Source organism: Leopardus geoffroyi, chromosome B3, assembly GCF_018350155.1.
Source record: "Leopardus geoffroyi isolate Oge1 chromosome B3, O.geoffroyi_Oge1_pat1.0, whole genome shotgun sequence".
Lineage (NCBI taxonomy): Eukaryota > Metazoa > Chordata > Mammalia > Carnivora > Felidae > Leopardus > Leopardus geoffroyi.
In genome coordinates, this window is record NC_059337.1 from 111,107,304 (window position 1) to 111,123,987 (window position 16,684).

The 16,684-nt window shown below is 47.4% G+C and overlaps 1 protein-coding gene across 6 annotated transcripts in view; it reads left to right on the forward strand.

The window, feature by feature from the left end:
* Positions 1–1,468: 1,468 nt before the first annotated feature.
* The window catches only part of PLEKHG3 (pleckstrin homology and RhoGEF domain containing G3), a 41,879-nt gene continuing 26,663 nt past the window's right edge, over positions 1,469–16,684 (forward strand). Inside the window, exon 1 of one of the 6 annotated variants that reach the window (XM_045451238.1) lies at positions 1,469–1,821. Coding sequence is in view for 1 of the 6 variants with exons in the window: in XM_045451245.1 (XP_045307201.1) it covers positions 16,511–16,534 (24 nt within the window). In the remaining 5 variants the exon portion in view is untranslated. Of the gene's footprint in view, positions 1,822–16,509; positions 16,535–16,684 lie in introns of those variants that run through there. The other 5 variants (XM_045451239.1, XM_045451246.1, XM_045451247.1 and 2 more) reach the window with 5 other exon arrangements.

Here is a 16,684-nt window from a genome sequence, read left to right on the forward strand (position 1 = left end):
CCCTACAAATGGTAAGCCTCCACTAAATGAGTCATTATTACTGTCATTGACACTCTTCGCTGTCCTGGCTAAGGCGTGAGGAGTGCACTCAGTAATGGCTTAGCGAAGTCAAGGGCCTTCTTTGGACGCTGGAATTTGAGGTGGGCAGGACGGGATTGGTATGATTCAGGTGATCAGAGAAGAAAGGATCAAAGAAAGGCAGAAGCATGAGGAAGGACTGCCCCCTGGAAGGCAGGACGGGACGTGGGCTTCTCACGGGAGCCTGGCCGGCTGTATCTGGTAGAGCCGCGGCGGCTGTTTACCCCCAAACTCCTTCCGCAATCTCGGCTTTCACCTTCCCAGTCCGCGAATGTAGGGCTCTGCAAGCTTGGAGCAGACCCTCCCTCCCCGAGGCATGTGGGTCCGGCTTCCGGAGCCGGTCAGGCCCAGCGCTTACCCCTTTCCCGGCCATCTGGAGCCAGGAGCCCCGCAGTCTACACCCCACCCTCTGCCAGGATCCTGTTTCAAAGTCACCTGAAAGCCATTTCCTTCCGCGCCCGCCGTCTCAACTCCCCTCCCCTCCCTGTAAATCACCTGGAGTTTGCATTTGCCTGGAGCTTTTTTTTTTTTTTTTTTTTTTAAGCTTGTTTTCTTTTTGACGAGAACTTTACTTGTCGTTTACTATACACATTTGTCTACACAGAACCTAGTGATTCTGTATCGGTGTCCCATTCCTTCTCCCTAGGAACTGGTGATAATGCCTACCCAGTGGGACCTCTGCTGGGGTCCCACCCTGGGCTTCTCTCCTGCCTTGTGCTGGACAGCATCTTTTGTCTATCTTTCTTGATGAATTATTTTGCATTTTAAAATTTATGATCTTGCTCAAAATCTAGCCTGTCCTTATTGAGAGCCCCCCCTCCCCCAGGTGTGTGCCTTTCCATACCCATAAGATTACATAAAGACATAAAAACGGAAGAAGGGTTCTCTGTCTTCGTTTCACGAAAACGTGGTTCTCTATTACACAGGTTTCCGCACCTTGTTTTATCCACCGAGTTTTGGTGGACTCCCGCCAAGTTATCAGTTTCTTCATCTCGTCAGCTTCTCAGAGGCTTGGATTTACATTTGTAAAGGGTCACAGGGACCGAGCTGCGGTGAGGCATTCTTGACGTGCCTTTCGGACTCAAAACGGCCGAGGTGACCTGCTCCAGCAGGATCGAGACCCCCGATGCCGATCACAACTAATGTCCTACTAGAAAGCCCCCTTTCCTGTCCGCACAATGAGGGATGTTTGGCTATGACACCGGGTGACCCCCACCTCGTGCGTCATTGAATCTACGAACATCTAGGCGGCCGGGGAGCCGCTCGCGTGGGGCGGGACGGTCACCGTCCGGGCGGCGCGCTCGCCCCACCTGCGGGGTTAATTATTAGCGGCGCACGATCCCCTTTACCCCGGGCTCCAGCTCGCCGCGTCGCGAAGTTTCCCCGGGTCCCCGCGGAGCCGCCAATTGCTGGATTCCAGCGGCGGGCCCGAGTCTCCACCCACTGGAAAAATTCCTGGCCCGCTCCTCCCTCTCTCCTCCCTCCCGCGGCAGCTCCGGCTGCGCTCGCCCGGCCCCGACTTCCTGCCGGGCGCTGGGAAGGCGCGCGCGGGCTGGGGTCCCCGGGGGCCGCGCCTGCAGCGGGCCGCGTCCCGGACAGCCGAGGGGCTGGGCAGTGGGCGGGAGCGGCGGGCAGCCTCAGCCACTGCCGAGAGCGACTTTCAAACTCGCGCCCGCGTCGCGGCCGCACCTGGGCAGCCTTTCGCGCCGAGCGTGCCGGACCCAGCGGGGCGGCGACCGTGCGGTGAGTGGCCCTCGCTTCTCCCCTCTCCCTCCGCCAGCTGCAGCGCCTAGAGCCCCTCCGAGACCCCCCTCTCCCCACTCCCGGGCCCTCGCTCCAGCCCCCCGCGGGGTGAGGACTCGGGGCGGCTGAGGAGGGCCCGGGGCCGCGTTGGCGCCTTCCAAGGCGACCTCCCGGCAGAGGACCGGAGCGCGGGAGGCTCGTGCACGGAGACATTTTCTGTCCTGTAGCCCCCACCCCGGAAACAAAAGGAGCGAGCGCGCCAGGTGGCTCCGCGAGGCCCCGTTTGAAAGTGGGGAAGCCCGCGAGGCTGCGCCCACCGGCTCCCCCTGCGCGCTCGGTCGCCCCAGGGCTGGCTGGCCCTTGCCTCGGACTGTGGGCCCCGGGCCGGGTGGACCCTTTTGCGGAATGACCCCAACCTTTGGTCCAGGGAGCCCAAGGGGCGCCAGCAGCCTGTTCCGGGTTGGTGCCACACGGTGCTCGCTGTTGGGAATCTGTCCTCCTGTACTGAAGGGATTAGAGGGGGTGCCAGAAATGAGGTATCGGGAGCCGAAGGCATAGAAGCCACTGGCTGCCACTGTCTACCTCGACCTCACCCACTCCTGAAATCTGCTTGGTTAATTTCCTCTCTTCTCAGCTCTTTGGTTTGGAAAGCTAGGATAAGACGTGCAAACTTGAAATTTCGGGACATTTTTCGGTAGCTACTTTTACTCCTTGGCGCTGCTTTTGAAAACAAAAGGAAGAACGGAGTGGGAAATGTACTGGTAGGAGGCTGGAGAGGTGTGGCCCGGGGTGGGGGTGGGGAGGCGGTCTCTGTGGCCACGGCAAGGGTTTCATTCTTGAGGCCATTTGCTAAACTGTTGGCTGATGAAGGAGGCTGTCTTCTGTTCCGGAGCCCCTCGTGAGGCGACTCAGACTGCATCATACTACATTGAACCCTAGACTGGGGGTTCCCAGAGTCTCCCCAGCCCTGCCTCTTCATGCAGCCCAATCACATCGACCTTGCTTAAGAAATAGTAAGTAGGGAGAGTAATGACAGCCCAGGAGGACTTCCCCTTTGAGCACATCGCTTGCTTTCCTTTTTGGAAAGTGCCTCTCTAGCACCTTCCTTGCTGGACTGAGAGTGGAATCCTGATTGACTTCAGCTGGGAATGACTTCTTTCCAACCATCCCCAGCAGAAAACCTAGAGGGTAAGAATCAAAGGAAGATGTACCCCTTCTGTTATTCATCCCTTCCCATGATTCTGCGGTGCCTCGTCTCGTCCTTCGAAGCCTGCTGTTAATACTCCTGCTGCTGAACCCTTTCCCTTCCCTGAGGGCAGGGCAACCCCTTGGCTCCCTGGATATCCTGCTCTGGGTAAACCAAGTCCTAGAAGCAGAGGGAGTGCTTTAAAAGCTGTTTTGCGGGGCTTTTCCACTGCCTTTTAGTAGACGTGGCCTATTAAGGAGAGTGGAAAGAGCACTAGCCTTGGAGTCCACTTGATCTTAGCCAAGGCCGACAAGCGATGGCCTTGGAGTCCAGCACAGGATTTTGCTTGAGTTTTAATCCTGGCTCTACTGCATAGCATTAAAGATTGGTAGAGTCGCTTGAGCTGGAAGGCAACTCTGACTAGCCAGCTCTATCTACACATGAAGGCAGCAGAGCCCAGAGATGTGAGGTGGTTTGAGCCTTATCCCTGTTGGCCAAATAGGGACTAGAACTCAGATTTCCTTCTCTGGCTAATCCATACTTTCTCCAACATGACCTGGGCATGTCACACATCTTTCAGACTCCCGTTTCCACTGGAGTAAAGTGGGGTACTTGCCTGCGTTTCCTATAGAGGCTGTGGTAAGGATCAGATGAAGCCCGAGACGTGGAAAGTGCTCCATGAGCTCCTATACAAAATAAAGAGCCCCCTGTGACTGGGAGGAACTCTCAAGAGCTTTACAGTTACTGGATATGTCCCATATGTGCCCTAGGAGATGGCAGATACCAGGATCCTATGGTGGAAGTTTACATCCGTGGCCTGTGATATCAGCTCCAGGGTAAACATTTGGCTTACCAAATCCACAGCTAACCCAGGGTCACTGTGTTTACACAGGAGGAGGCCAAAGGCCATGGCCTGAGTGATGACCAGGGCTGTAGGGGAACAGGGACTGTGTTCCAGACTTGTGGCTGGCCCCTTCACCTCCCCCCCCCCCCCCCCCCAGAACTTCGTGAAGGCTCTGGCTCCAAGCCTGGAGGGGTTGCCACAAGCCCAGGTCCCGGTGCTGACTTTGGAGGGTTAATTGTGGCGCCATCTAGCTATTCTCTGTTGTGTTGGGGGTTGAGGGGACTCTTGGCTTTGGGAGGGTGTTGCCTTTGCAGCTGCACTGAGGGGCCTCTTCAGCTCCTCATTTGCCTCCCTCCCCCCACCCCAGGCTGCCCTTCTGGCCCAGGCCTCTGCTCTGTGCCGCCTCTCTGGCCAGCTGCGTGTCCATAGGCCTTTGTTCCAGGGCTGCCTGCCTGCCCTCCCCAGCAGAAGCCCTCAGGCTGGGGCCTTGGCAGCTGGAAATCACTACTGCCAGCAGGAAAGGCTTTACTGGAGTCCACAGGGGACCTGGCAGACCTTCATTTCCTCTTAATTGGACTCCTCTTAGGGCTCCTAACTTGCTCTCTTTTTCTCATCTCACTTCTTCCCCTGAATGGATGGATCATCCTCTTTTTCTTCTTCCAGTTAGGCTTCTTAAGGTGTATTTTAAAGTATTCATTTATTCAACATTTATTTGGCACCTACTGTATATGAATATGGATGCAGGGGACACAGCAGTGAACAAAGGATAACAAAAATCCTTGACCTCGTGGCACTGACTTCTAGTGGGGGAAGCCAACAGTAAAGCAAGGTAGAAAGTGAATAGAAAGCATGTCAGCGATAAGCAGAAACGTGGATAGGGAAGGTGGATGCACATTACCGTGGAAGGGGTGAGATGGCATTTTTAGATGGGGTGGCCTGGGAAGCCTCCTGAACAAGGGATATTTGAGATAATGCCTGAGGGAAGTATTTCCCTTTGTCTCTTTGCTTGAAACCCAGTTAAGCAACCCACTGTGGAACTGAGGGGCAGGGTTTGGAATTGGGTGCACCTGAATTTGGATCCCAGCTTTCCAGCTTGCTAGCCCTGCGGTGCTAACCTCTAAGTCTATGTTTCTCACCTGTAAAATGGCGTTAGTCATCATTCCTACCACGTACGGTATTGTGTGACCATGAACAATGAGAACCAATGTTCAGTGCTTCGCACAGCCTACAGAGGTGTTCAATACATGATACTCTTATTATTTCTCCAAACAAATTGTGCAGGGGTAGTCCAAGATATTAAATGCCATCGCCAAGGACTCAGGATGAAAGGCTTTGCATTTCAAGTGTTAGGCAGGGGCGGGGAATTGGAGGGAGGTAAAAACAGAAACCTTGGTTAGCGCAGGCTTTCTTGTTAGTGAGACTTTTCTACCCTATCCCAGGTTCCCGGATGGTGGGGTTGAGGATGCTGGACTCCCAGGTGTGTGCCTCTTTCCCAGGCGACGGGTGAGCTGGGGGTAGCCCTGGCCCTCCCTTGCTCTGGAAATCCCCCTGCTTTTAAACAGCCCTGATGAATCACACCGTGGTCCTTGGCCTCTCCGCCCTGCCTCACAGCTGGGAAGGCTATCCGCCCCTCTCCCAGGGTCCTGTAGACAACTTATGTTCCAAGAGGGAGTGAAAGGGGTGGGGAAGATGAGGGAGGGGGAGGGGAGGGGAGGCCTGGGCAGATTGCGTAGGTGGCAAGAGGATTGTGACGGGGGCTTATCTTGGGTTCTGCCTGGACTCTAACTGTTCAGCTCTGTGCTGCATCCGCCTGGCTAGTCTGAGGAGTCTCTTTTAGCTGGAACCACGGACCTCAAAGGGAGGGGCCTGATCTAAGACTGCTGTCAAAGCTGTGGTGAGCGGTTTCCTGGGGGCCCTGCCCTGGCTCAGGAAGCAGGGATGGGCTGTGGGGGGTGAGGCCCAGGGGAAGTGGTCATCAGCCAGACCACACCCCCTGAGGGCCCTGTGGCACACGCAGGACAGCAGGCAGGCCCTGTGGTGACGGGGTTTTCTCGGCCTGCCAATTGGTGCCTAGAGACTGCATAAGGCTGGTTATAATCTGGCCTCAGAGAAAGTTGCAAACAGGCATTTTTGTGATTTGGGGTGGCCGTAAGTCAGGAGAAGGAAAACCGGGCAGGGCCCTGTACCCCATGATCAGAAGGAGGTGCATCTGGAGATGCTAGCAGCCGCTTTGGGGGTTAGCTGCCCGGGATGAAGGCCTGTCTTGTGAACTGGGTCTCTCTGCTCCTCATTTTGGTTAGAAGCTCTCTGAGGAGAGAGTGCTTGATTCATCTTTGTTCCTGTATAACAGAACCGTATAAAGTGTAATCAACAGGGTGTGATGAGCTTGTGCCGAGGTCCCGTCCTGAGCATAATCTGGGCTTGGTGGTCTCATTTGCTCCTGGTTTTGTTCCATGGGATTTGGGAGAAGAAGGCAGCGGCGGGGGTCAGGGCCCACCTGGGTAGGCTGTTGCCATCTGGGAACACAGGCAAAGGGAGAGCCAGACTTTTTATGGTTCTCTTGCTGGCCTTTGGGGAGGGAGCCTGGGTTTAAGCTCGGGAAAAGGGTTTTTAAGGACTCTCACTCTGCTTCCTGCTGAGCAGATTGTGGGGCTGGACACAGGTCCTGATGAAGGTTCCAGTGGGCGCAATGGTGGCCGTCCATGCAACCTTTTGGGAAACACAGTTTGAGAGTCCTTGAAGTTGCTGATTATTGCTGGGGTCCGGCTAAGAATAGAGGGAGGGATGCCAGAGGAGTAAAGTCTAGTTCTTACTGTGTAACAGCATCTCAAGAGGAGAGCTGGAACTACAGGTATTGGAAGCTCTCAAAAATTCATATCCTTTACTCCCCAGGCTGCAAGACTCTGTGTGTGTGTGTGCGCGCGCACGTGTGCGTAAATTGGAGGTTCTTGAGCAACATTTGGCAAGTGTTGACAAGAAAAGGGAACCAGTATTCGTGTAGCCTCTCTCTGTCCTGCACATTGCTACATCCCAATTCCTGCACATTGCTTCCTGCATCGTAGGATTCCAATAAACACTTGCTGTATAAGTAAATATTTGCTGCTGTGTAATGAAACCTTAGGAATTAAAGAAATTTTCACATTCTTCACAAATGTTCTATTCCTGTCTAAAAATGCCTAGGATATTTGGGGAAGTTAACCTGTGGTCAGCTGCTGTGACGGAGGGGCAGGCAGCTCTGTATTCCCGCAGCCTGGAAAAGTGGAAGGGTGCTGACTGGAGTCCCTGGGACCAGTCCTGCCAGGCCCGTGGCAGGATTTGCCCCCATGCAAAGTGGACAGAAGGGGTGCTTGTGGTTTTGAGTATAGTTCATCCCATGATATGTCCCATAATATCCCACAGAAGGCAGTGGGTCCCCTCTTGTGTGCTCCTCAGGACTTGTCCTACCTGTGGTCCTGCTTATCTGCGTATAGTCAAGACCTCTAATCAGCCAGGACTCCAGTTCCTACGTTTTTCTTCACACCAGCCCCCTCAGACTCTGTGTAACTTTTATGTATATGTTGTGTCATCCCGTTTCCAAGCCGACAGCTGAAAGGAAGCAGCAAAGGAAAGGCTGTAAAGAGACCAGCATAGAGAGGAAAAATGCCCACGGAGCAACTGGGAGTTGACAGTAAGGGTGGACAGAGGTCGGAACGGCAGGAAGGGCAAGTACCTGCGTAAGAGCTGGGATGTCCTTAGGAGGAATGGCCCTTAGGCAGGTGGTCATCATTTTGATAAGTGATGCTCTGCTGGTAATTGTGGCCTTGAGTCATCCAGAAAAGGTTAAATGATGTTCCCTTGACCGTTTAGGAAGGCATGCAAGGAAGCGTGTAACATTTTTAAAAGATTCCCAACCAGATTGACTACAACTTTTAAAAGTGTTGATACTTGAGTAATAATATCACTACTCCTCTGGACAAGGCAGAATAAGTGGTGTTACCCACTGCCACAGATAAGGAAACGCAGTCCACCCAAGGTTGGAAATGTGTCCAGGAGCACTCAGCCAAGACTTGGCAGGGATGAGATTTGAATTTTTGAGTGACCCTGGGGCACAGGTGCACCGCTTTATCCAAGACTTTTTTAAAACTCTCTTGAGTTTTTTGGCTTTTTGGACAGCCCTCTCTTCAGGGGGGTCCATCCGGCTAGTCAAGTAAAGCAGGTCCAGCCCTAATTGAGCTGCGCCCAGATGGCCTGCCAGGTATCCCAAAGGGCACTCGTCTTAGAAACAAGAATGCTTTCAGTACAGTTACAATTTAAGCATCCGCCTGGGTGCCACACAGCACTTTCAGAGGCCCGAAAATGACAGGGAGGAAGGAGCTGCAGTTTCAAACATCCCAGGCCTCTTTCCGAGGGAAGCTTTGTTCCTTTGTTTTGGTTCTGGATGCTGCTGAAAGGTGCTTCCGTGTGTGGCCTTGGTGCCGGTTGTTCTTGTCAGTCTTCAGGTGACGGGCCCCCCCTCTGCCTAGGAACCCTGACCCAGCCCCGCTGTGTTCCCACTGTGCAGACCCGGAAAGTGGTAATTGTATCATCCTTACCCCTCTCATTTATTGCGGAGATAGAATGTTACAGATGCAATCTCTTGGGGAAATTTTCTTCCCTCCTTCCCCAGAAGTAAAATTCTCCCGACTATGATGTTTATTATTCCTTTGCATGTTTTTATACTTTACACTGTTGTCTATAAGTAGCATATGGTATTGTGTTGTTTTAATTTTGACCTATATAGCATCACGTTCAATGTGTTCTCCTTGAACTTGAATTTTTTATCCAACATTGTTACCTAGATTTATCCATGTGTGTTTTTTTTTATTAATGTTTATTTTATTGAGAGAGCAAGCAGGGATGGGCAGAGAGAGAGGGAGAGAGAAATCCCAAGTAGGCTCAACGCTGTTATTGCAGAGCCCCACGCGGGGCTCAATCTCACAAACCGTGAAATCGTGACCTGAGTGGAAACCAAGAGTTGGACTTTAACCGATTGAGCCACCCAGGCGCTCCTGTATTGGTATATTTAAATCTCATTTATTCATTCATCGCTTGTGTGGTATCTGTTGTAGAACTGTATCACCTTGCACTTACTGATGGACATTTTTTTCACCACTGCAAATAATACCGTGTTGAACATGCATGTCAGTCTTCTCTCCCAAGTACATCAGCAGTGTGATTACTGGGTCATAAGTTGTGCTTTTCAAGATACTGTGAAACTGTCCCCAAATGATTTGTAAACAACTTATATTCTTACCAGAAATAGGAGAACTCCTATTTCGCTTTTTTTTTTTTTTTTTTTGTCTTTCAATCTGGTAGGTATGAAATGGTATTTTAAAATTATTTTTTAAAAAGTGTTTTCTTTTTTTTCTTTTTTTTTTCATGTTTATTTATTTATTTATTTATTTATTTAGAGAGAGAGAGAGAGAGAGCATGCGTGGGCACACACGATTGCATATGGGGGAGGGGCAGAGAGAGGGGGAGAAAGAGAGTCCCAAGCAGGTTCCTTGCTGTCAGTGCAGAGCCCAACGTGGGCCTGGATCCCAGGAACCAGGAGATCGTGACCTGAACTGATATCGATTCAGATGTCCAACCATCTGAGCCACCCAAGTGCCCCAATAAAAGGGTTTTTAAAATTAACACTTTGGGGTGCCCGGGCGACTCAGTCGGTTAAGCGTCTGGCTCTTGATGTTGGCTCAGGTCATGATCTCACGATTGATGGGATCAAACCCCTATTTGGGCTCTATCCTGACAGCGAGGAACCTGCTTAGGATTCTCTCTCTCCCTTTCTCTCTATCCTTCTTGCACACACTCGCTCTCTCAAAAGAAATAAAATTTACACTTTGATTACAGGTAGGGATGGACACTTTTCCTGTTTATTGGCCAATCGTGTTATTGTATGAGTCTTTGCCCTTTACGTTAAAAAACCTTTGTATTTAACTGGATAATATATCCGCATGATTCAAACTGCAAAAGAGAACACAGTGAAGAGTTTCCCATGCGTACCCCCTACGCCTCTCCCACATGCTATCGGTTCTTGTATACTTTTCCAGAGTTTTAATTGCCATTGTCTTTTAGGAGTTAAAAGATATATATGTTAAATAACTAATCTTTGGTATATTATATTCGTTACATAGAGCTGTGGGTTGTCTTAACTTTAATAATGTCAGTTTTCATAAGGAAGTTTTAATTTTAATGTCAGATTTACCAATCTTTTGTTTATACTTTCCGTCTCTTGTTCAAAAAATCCTCTCCTGCTCTGATTTTATAAATCTATTATTTTCAATTTAAGTTTTGCTTCCTATGCTTACATTTTAAATTCATTTTAAGTTTTATATGAAATTGGATCTCAACTCTGGCTCCACACTAAAGCCTTATGAGGAGCTTTAAAAAGAAAGTACTGATGTCTGAGTATCACCTCAGATAAGACCAATAAAATAATATCTTGGGGCACCTGGGTGGCTCAGTCAGTTGAGCTTTTGACTTCGGCTCAGGTCATAATCTCACAGCCTGTGAGTTTGAGCCCTGCCTCGGGTTCTGTGCTGAGAGCTTGGAGCCTGGAGCCTGCTTCAGATTCTGGGTCTCCCTCTCTGTCTGTCCCTCCCCTGCTTGCTTTGTCTGTCTCAAAAATAAATAAAAACATTAAAAAACAAAAATAAAAATATCTTGGGGTGGGGCCCAGGCATGGTTATGAAATGCCCTAGGTGACTTATGTCCAGGCAAGGTAGAGAACAATTCAACCTTGTAAGATCAAACTGATTTTCTTTTTCCAGAGGAGTAGCCAAATTTTCCAGTACGAGTTATTGAAAAGTCTATACTTTTCCCACTTTGTTACTTTTAAGATTCTATCGACTGATTTATAACTTTATTGAGACATTTCACATATCTTAAAATTCATGTATGTAAGGTGGTTAGTGGTTTTTAGTATATTCACAGAGTTGTACAACCATTACCACTGTCCAATCCTAAAACAGTTTATGCCCCCTCAAAAAGAAACCCTATACCTATTAGCAGTCATTTCCATTTTTTCCCATCCCTCAACCCCAGGCAACCACAAATCTCCTTTCTCTCTCTATGCATTTGCCTATTCTGGATATTTCACATAAATGAGTTCATAAAAATGTATTTTATTATGACTAGCTTGATGTTTTCAAGAGTCATCCATGTTGTGGAATGTTATCAGATCTTCATTTTTTTTATTGCCTAATAATATTCCATTGTATGGATATACTGCATTTTGTTTATCGTTTCATCGGTTGATGGACATTTGAGCTGTTTCTGTATTTTGGCTGTTATGAATAACACCCTGTGAATGGTTATGTTCACCTTTTGTATGGACATATATTTTCAGTTCTCTTTAGTATATACCTAGGAGTAGAATTGCTGGGCCATATGGTAACTCTTTAGCTTTTTGAGAAACAGCTTAATTGTTGTCCAAATAAGCTGGACTCTTTTCCATTCTTACCAGGAGGGTGCAAAGGTTCTAATTTCTCCACATGATCGCTAATACTTGTTGAACATTGTTTTTATTTTAGCCATCCTAGTGGTTAGAGTGGTATTAACTATGGTTTTGATTGCATTTCCTTAATGCTTTATGATGTGAAGCATATTTTCATGTGGTTATTGGCCTTATGTATATCTTCTTTAGAGAAATGTCTATTCAAATCTTTGCCCATTTATAAATTGAGTTTTATTGTTGTTGTTAGGGTTCCTTACATATTCTAGTTATGAGTCCGTTGTCCAATATATGATTTACAACTGTTTTGTATTTTTTCCCATTTTGTAATTTGTTTTTTTTCTTTTTTTTTTTTTTTCACTTTCTTGAGAGTGCCCTTTGGAACACTATAGTTTTTAATTTTGGTAAAGTCCAGTATATCAGTTTTGTTTGTTTGTTTGTTTTGGTGCTTGTGCTTTTGATACTTAAGAAACCATTGCTCACCCAAGTTCAGCAAAATTTCTTCCTATGTTTTCTTCTAAAATTTTATAGTTTCGGGTCTTACATTTAGATCTGTGATACGTCTTGCCTTAGTTTTTGTGTATGGTGTAAACCAGATGCCCAGATTCATTCTTTTGCATGTGAATATCCAGTTGTCCTAGTATTACTTGTTGAAAGTCTCTTCCTGTCGAATTGTCTTAGTACCCTTGATGAAGATCAGTTGGCTCTAAATGTGAGGTTTTATTTCTGTACTCTCAATTCTATTAATCTATATGTCTGCCTTTATGCCAGTATAGCCAGTCTTAGTAAGTGTAGCTTTGTAGTTGGTTTTGAAATCAGGAACTGTGAGTCTTCCAATTTTGGTCTTATTCAAGATTGTTTTGGTTATTCTGGGTCTCTTGCTTTTCCATAGGAATTTTAGGATCAGCTTGTCAATTTCTGCAAAAATCCAGCTGAGATTTTCACAGAGATTGTGTTGAGCCTGTACATAGATTTGGGGAGTATTGCCAGCTTAGCAATGTTAAATGTTCTGATGCATTAGAACATGAGTTGTCTTTCCATTTATTCAGATCTTCTTTAATTCTTTCAACAGTGTTTTGTGGTTTCCAGGACACAAGTCTTGCATTTTCCTTGTTACATATATTCCAAACCACTTTATGCTTTTTGCTGTTATAAATGGTATTGTTTCATTTCTTCATTTCATTTTTGGATTGTTCACTGCCAATGTATAGGACTAGAATTGATTTTTATGTGTTGATTTTATATTCTGCCATGTTGCTGAACTCTTTCATTAGTAGTAGTGGTTTTACAGTGGATTTCTTAGGGTTTTCTATGTACAAGATTGTGTCATCTGTGAACAGAGATAGCTTTACTTCTTCCTTTTTTTAGTCTGAATGTCTTTTATTTCTTTTTCCTGCTTAATTGCCCTGATTACAACTCTAGTACAGTGTTGAATAGAAATGGCATGAGGGGACATCCTTCTCTTGTTCCTGATCTTAGGGGAAGAGCAGTCAGTCTTTCTCCATTAAGTACGAAGTACCTATAGGTTTTTTGTAGATGCTCTTTGTAAGGATGGGAATGTTCCCTTCTATTCCTAGTTTGTGAAAGTGTTTTTATTATGGAAAGGTGTTAGATTTTGTCAAATATTTTTCTGGGTCTACTGAGATTATCAGGTGGTTTTTGTACTTTATTAATATCTTGACTTTTGGATGTTAACCCAATCTTGTATTTCTGGGATAATTCATATGGTCAGAGTGTATACTCTTTTATGTGTTACTGGATTCAATTTGTTAGTATTTTGTTGAGGATTCTTGCATCTTTATTTATTAGGGATTTTAAACTATAGTTTTCTTGTGATGTCTGGTCTTGATATTGGAGTAATATGACCTCTAGAATGAGTTGGGAAGTGTTCCTTCCTCTTTTATTTCTGAAAGACTTTGTAAAGAATTGGTATTAATTCTTCTTTAAGGTTTGGTAGAATTCATCAGTGGGGCCCTCTAGTCCTGGGCTTTTCTTTATTGAGAATTTTAAAATTACTAGTCAGTCTCTTTACTTGTGAACAGTTCTTGTCAGATTTTCTATTTCTTCCTGAGTCGGTCATTGATTTGTGTCATTTAGGAATTCGTTTGTCTAAGTTATCTAATTTATTGGCATATAGTTGTTTGTGGTATTTCCTTATAATCCTTGAAGATATTTATTTTCCATCTTCGGTGTTCTCCATTTATACTATGCACGATATAGCTAAATGTAGCCTTCTTTTATTTTATTATTATTAAAAAAAAATTTTTTTTAATGTTTATTTATTTTTGAGAGAGACAGAGACAGCATGCGAGTGGGTTAGGGGCAGAGAGAGAGGGAGACGCAGAAGTAGAAGCAGGCTCCAGGCTCTGAGCTGTCAGCACAGAGCCCGATGTGGGGCTCGAACTCATGAGCTGTGAGATCATGACCTGAGCCGAAGTCTGACGCTCAACCGACTGAGCCACCCAGGCGCCCCTGTAGCCTTCTTTTAAATTTAACTTGTGTGTGCTTTCAATCAGAGGACAAATGTCTACCTTCTGTTCTGGAAAATTCATGTATGTTCCATCGTTGAAAATTGCCTCTCTCCCATTTTCCTTTTTGTTCTGGAACTTTCTGGATCTCTCTGTTCATATTTTCTATCTTCTCTTTTTGCACTGAAATCAGGATGACTTACTCAGGTTTTGTTTTTTTTTTTTCTTTACATGTCACTAATTCTCTAGCTGTGTTTAATTTTCTGTTTAACCTACCTATTGGGTTTTATTTATTTTTTTAAAGATTTTTTAAATTGTTTTTAAATTTTTTATTTTTATTTTTTAAATATTTATTTATTTTGAGAAAGAGGGAGAGAGAGACAGAGACAGAGACAGTGGGGAGGGTCTGAGAGAAAGAGGGAGGGAGAAAATCCCAAGCAGGCTCTGCCTTGTCAGCACGAGGCTCAGTCCCATGAACTGTGAGATCATGACCTGAGTTGAAACCAAGAATCCTATGCTAAACCCACCTAGCCACCCAGGCACCCCAGGATTTTTCTTTCAATTTTACGTAATCGCTATAGCCAATGTAGGGTTTGAACTTACAACCCTGAAATCAAGAGTCGCATGCTCTACTGACTGAGCCAGCCCGTATGTATTGGGTTTTAAATTTCAATATCGTATATTTCATTTCTGTTTAGTACTTTTTCAAAGTCTTGCTCAGAGTTTTCTTTTATTTTAGCTCTTGGAGTACCAATTTGTTCCATCTTTTTATTCCCTTGTGATGGCTTTTTGTTGTAGGGTTAGTAATGTTCATACTCTGCTCCTCCTCAGTGGTTGCAAAGAGTCGGATGCTTAAAAGTATATTTGGGAAGTCTGCACTTTACTGGTGATGATGAGTTCTGGGACATATGAAATGTGTGGGTCGGTGGCTGAGGTGGAGTGGAGGAAAGGATTGTTGGAAGGCTCTTCCCCCAGAACTTTGCGGTATGATTTCTTCTTACACAGGATTCCACCCCAGAGTCCCCTCCTCCGAGCCTTCCCAGGCCTCTTGACCAAACAATGCCCCCATCCCCCACTCACACTCTTTTCCCTGCTTTATCTTCTTCATGACATTTATCACTGTCCAGAAATATATTAGTCATTTGCCTACCATTTGTGTCCTTCCCACTGGGAACGTAAGCTCCTTGATAGCAAGGACTTGCCTTACGTATTGCCATGTTCTCAGGACCTGGCACGCAGTTTATATTGCCACTAAATGTGAGTGAGTTTGAGTAATCCTGTTTTCAGACAGGAAGTCCTCTCAGCCTGGACGCTGCAGCTTTCAGCTGGGTTGGGTCTGACCAGGCAGCAGAGACGAGGTGAACAGCTTGGTTTTCCATTCCCCAACCTTTTTCTGGGCCTCCTCTAGGGAAGGTCTTTTTCTCCCATAAGAGCTCAGAAAATACCAGCCACCCGTGTGCTTCATTGTGGCCTTTTTCTGGCATATGCTTGCACACCTGCCAAAATCAGTAGTAGGCATTTGAGTGCCAGAAGACCTGGGGGAAAGAGGGTAACCCCCACCTCCCACCCCAAGATCTGGTCCGTAACTGCAGGAGGCTGTAACTGAGTTAAGAGGACAGAGCATTCACAGAAGACTCTTTAGGGTACTTGCCACTCACTGAGCTGCAGTGCGGATGAGTACCCCTCACTGTGACGGGGTGGAGAAGGGCAGCCAGTGCGCTTGGTCCTTGGGCCATCCCTCAACGGGCACAGAAACCGTTCCTGGAAGCTTCTAAGAGGGAGTTATGAATTCCCAGGTGACTCCATTTTGCCCTCTCTCTGCGGTTGCCCCTCACTGTAGGAACTTGTTCTGAGCAAAGTGCCTGAGGGCGTTCCCACAAGGTGGGCTCAAGGGGTTCCATCTGCATCTCTTAAGGCCCCACCTGAGGCCACTTCGAGGAATGGTGAAGAGCTCTGGAAGCAGGATTCCAGGAAACCCTGCCTGGCTTTCCCCTCTTCCCTCCCTGTTGGGCCTTGGGTAAAGGAGCCCAAGGCTCTGGACCTTGAGGTTGTTGTGAGGAGACTACACAGAGGTTTCATTCAGCACAATGCCTGGTTCACCCCAATAATGTGCCAGTTGGTATTCCAATCTGGCATTTCGGGAGCCACTCAGTTTCCTGATCTGTAAAATGGATAATAATGCCTGCTGCCCACCTGCCTCTTCCCTGTGCCCCTGGCTGTTGTAAGGACAAGGGTTAATATCCTCAGGCTTTGAGGGCCTGGGGTGGGGGAGGAGCCACATAAATGGAGTATTGTTGTGCTGGTGAATGATCTGGCTTTGTTCAAGTGTCTTCAGTATTTGACTTCCTGCAGTTAGTGTCCCCTTGTGTTTAATTGCTTAGATATTTGCATGTCCTCAGCCGGGCAGTGCATACCTGCCAGACTGTGGCCTGGGTCCTCACCCCGCTGGGGCCTGCTGAATTAGGGTGAGAAGTCTCATTTCCTCCGTCGGGGGGCCCCCCAGGCATCAGGAATGAAAGAAATGCAGAAAGTATGACCCACACGCAGAACTGGTTCTGAATAGGACATTTATTGAAGAGCTTTTGCAGGAGGCGGCGGGCACTTTAATTCCCGAGGCTGTTGGTGGCAGCTCGCTGCTCGCCCCAAGCCTGTTAACCGCTCGGCTGCCGGGGCTGGGAGGGCGCAGCTCCCGGGCCCCAGGTGGCCCTCTCGGTGCTCCGATGGGAGCCCTTTTGAGGAAGGCGGTAGGTACCTGGCTGAGGCCAGGCCAGGGGTACAAGGGGGCCTGACTCTCAGCTCTGGGCCTCCAGGCCTTTACAAACTGTGAAAGCTGGCCAGCCTCAGGTTTGGGGGCAAAAGGTAGGTTTCTCCCTTGGAGGTTCAGAAACCGAGGA